This window comes from Theobroma cacao, chromosome 2 (assembly GCF_000208745.1).
Source record: "Theobroma cacao cultivar B97-61/B2 chromosome 2, Criollo_cocoa_genome_V2, whole genome shotgun sequence".
Classification (NCBI taxonomy): domain Eukaryota; kingdom Viridiplantae; phylum Streptophyta; class Magnoliopsida; order Malvales; family Malvaceae; genus Theobroma; species Theobroma cacao.
The window spans coordinates 39845423-39847573 of record NC_030851.1 but is presented as its reverse complement, the minus strand read 5'-3'; the positions used below and the strand labels follow the sequence as shown (position 1 = coordinate 39847573).

The 2151-nt window shown below is 33.6% G+C and overlaps 1 protein-coding gene across 1 annotated transcript; it reads left to right on the top strand.

Annotated features, from left to right (window-relative positions):
• Positions 869–2151, top strand: LOC18610330. Its single transcript, XM_018115849.1, has one exon. The coding sequence runs from the start codon at positions 994–996 to the stop codon at positions 1993–1995; it is 1002 nt and encodes a 333-aa protein (XP_017971338.1). The 5' UTR covers positions 869–993; the 3' UTR covers positions 1996–2151.

The following is a 2151-nucleotide window of genomic DNA, read 5'->3' as shown; positions in this document are numbered from 1 at the left end:
TATAAGTGACTTGTTTGTTTGGACAGTTATTTACTTCATATCTGATATTTCCATCTAAAGTAGCTATCTCAATAATTGTTTTCTTGAGTAATAATAGATTGCCCCCAAACCTGCTGCGACTTAGCTTGGCATGGTTTTTTAGGCTTGGACTCGATTTAATTTGGAATATTATTTTTCTTTATTTTTAAAATAAAAATAATTGTTTGCATATTTTAATGTTAAAAGTTTAGATAAAATATTCTTATTTTTTAATTTTTTAATTATAATTTCATACAAATATATTAATTTTCATAATGGATAGTTTGTTTTAAAAAATATATTTTCTGTTAAACACATAAATCCAGTCATTAGTTAACTGTTAATGTTTTCATTAATTTGATAACGTGAAAATATTAAAAGGATGATTTTATTTTTTATTAATTTTAAAAATTATCTTATATTAATTTTTTATTAATTTTAAAAAAATAGGAGAGCATTGTTTTTTTATTTTTTTCCAAAAAAATATATAATAATAATTTTTAAAATTAATAAAAAAAAAGACATTTTAATTTTTTTTTCTCTAATAATGGTATTTACATTTTTAGGACTAGTGTATGTTTCGAAAATTAATAAATTCGTTTGAGATTTTAATTAAAACTTGAAGAGTAAAGATATTCTACAAAAATGCAAAAAGTGAAGATATTCTACAAAAAATTTATAAAAATTGACACTACGTAAACAGTTAGTTTTTTTAGGAGATAGTAATGATCCCATAACATACAGCATACATGATATAATATAATTCATTATTAAATTCAATATAAAGATAAATCAATAAATTTTATCAAATAACGAAATAAAACTAGAAATAGTCCGGACTTTGGCGTGTCTGACTTGTCTCGAAACCATAGCATAAATGAACAAAGCACTATATAAAGACAAAGCATCCCGATCGCTATAGTCCGCTTCCTGGATCAGAAGCTTCTCGTCTTCATCTCCTCCATCTTCACCGCCATGGCAACGCTACCATCACCGCCTGTCCACATCGACCTCTGGACCATCCTATCAGAATCCAAACGCATAATCAACGCCCACTCCCGCCACTTCCTTGCTCTCTCCGTCCTCTTCCTTCTCCCTCTCTCCTTCTCAATCTCCGCCTACCCCGCCATCAACCAGCTCGTCTCCCGACCCTCCCCTCTCACCGTCGAAACCCACCTCAGCTTCTTCAACCCTATTCAACAACAGCCCCGTAACTTCCCCGTTAAAACCCTCATCTTCTTTTTCCTCTACACCCTCTTCACCGTCATCTTCTCTCTCTTCGCCACCGGTTCCATCACTTACAGCGTTTTCCACGGCTTTTACGGCCGACCCGTCAAGCTCGTATCCACTATCAAGTCAGCTTTCACTTCCTTCTTCCTTCTCTTGTCAACTTGCGTTATTTCGGAGCTGATCGTATCTGGGTTCCTTTTAATTCTTGCTTTAATCTTCTTTTCATTAGTCAAAGCAATCCAACTTCTAGGCTTCCAACTTGATGTCTCTTCACCTTATTTTATTTCCCTTTGTCTGGTTTTTGTAATTTCTTTCATTTTTATTGTGGTTTATTTACGAGTGAATTGGACATTTGCTTATGTTGTTGTCGTGGTTGAATCAAGCTGGGGACTTGAGCCGTTAAAACGAAGCAAAAACTTAGTTAAAGGAATGAAGGGGGTTGCTTTTTCGATGATTCTGTTTTTCGGGTTCGTGAGTGGGATTTTTTCATGGGGCTCAGCTGTAAGATGGGGTGATGCAGATGCTGATAATTGGAGAAGTTGGGCATTTGTTTTAGATATTGTGGTCACTTCCACTGCCTTAATGATGCTTATGCTTTATAATTTGGCTGCAAGTACAGTTTTTTATATGTATTCCAAGGCTATACATGGAGAGCTTGCAGGGGAGATTGCTGAAGAGTTTGCAAGAGAGTATGTAAGTTTGCCTTTTGATGATGGCAAAATTCCTCATGTTGTTTCTGTTGTTTAAGGTTGATGAAAATAGGAATTTTGAGTTAGTTCAAGTTCTGTTGTTGTTGTTGTTGTTGATTTGTCCATGTTTTCTCTACTTTTACTTGTATCTATAAAAGAAAAGATGTGTGAACAATGCAAATAAATGTTACACGTTTCTGAGTTTGTTCATAAA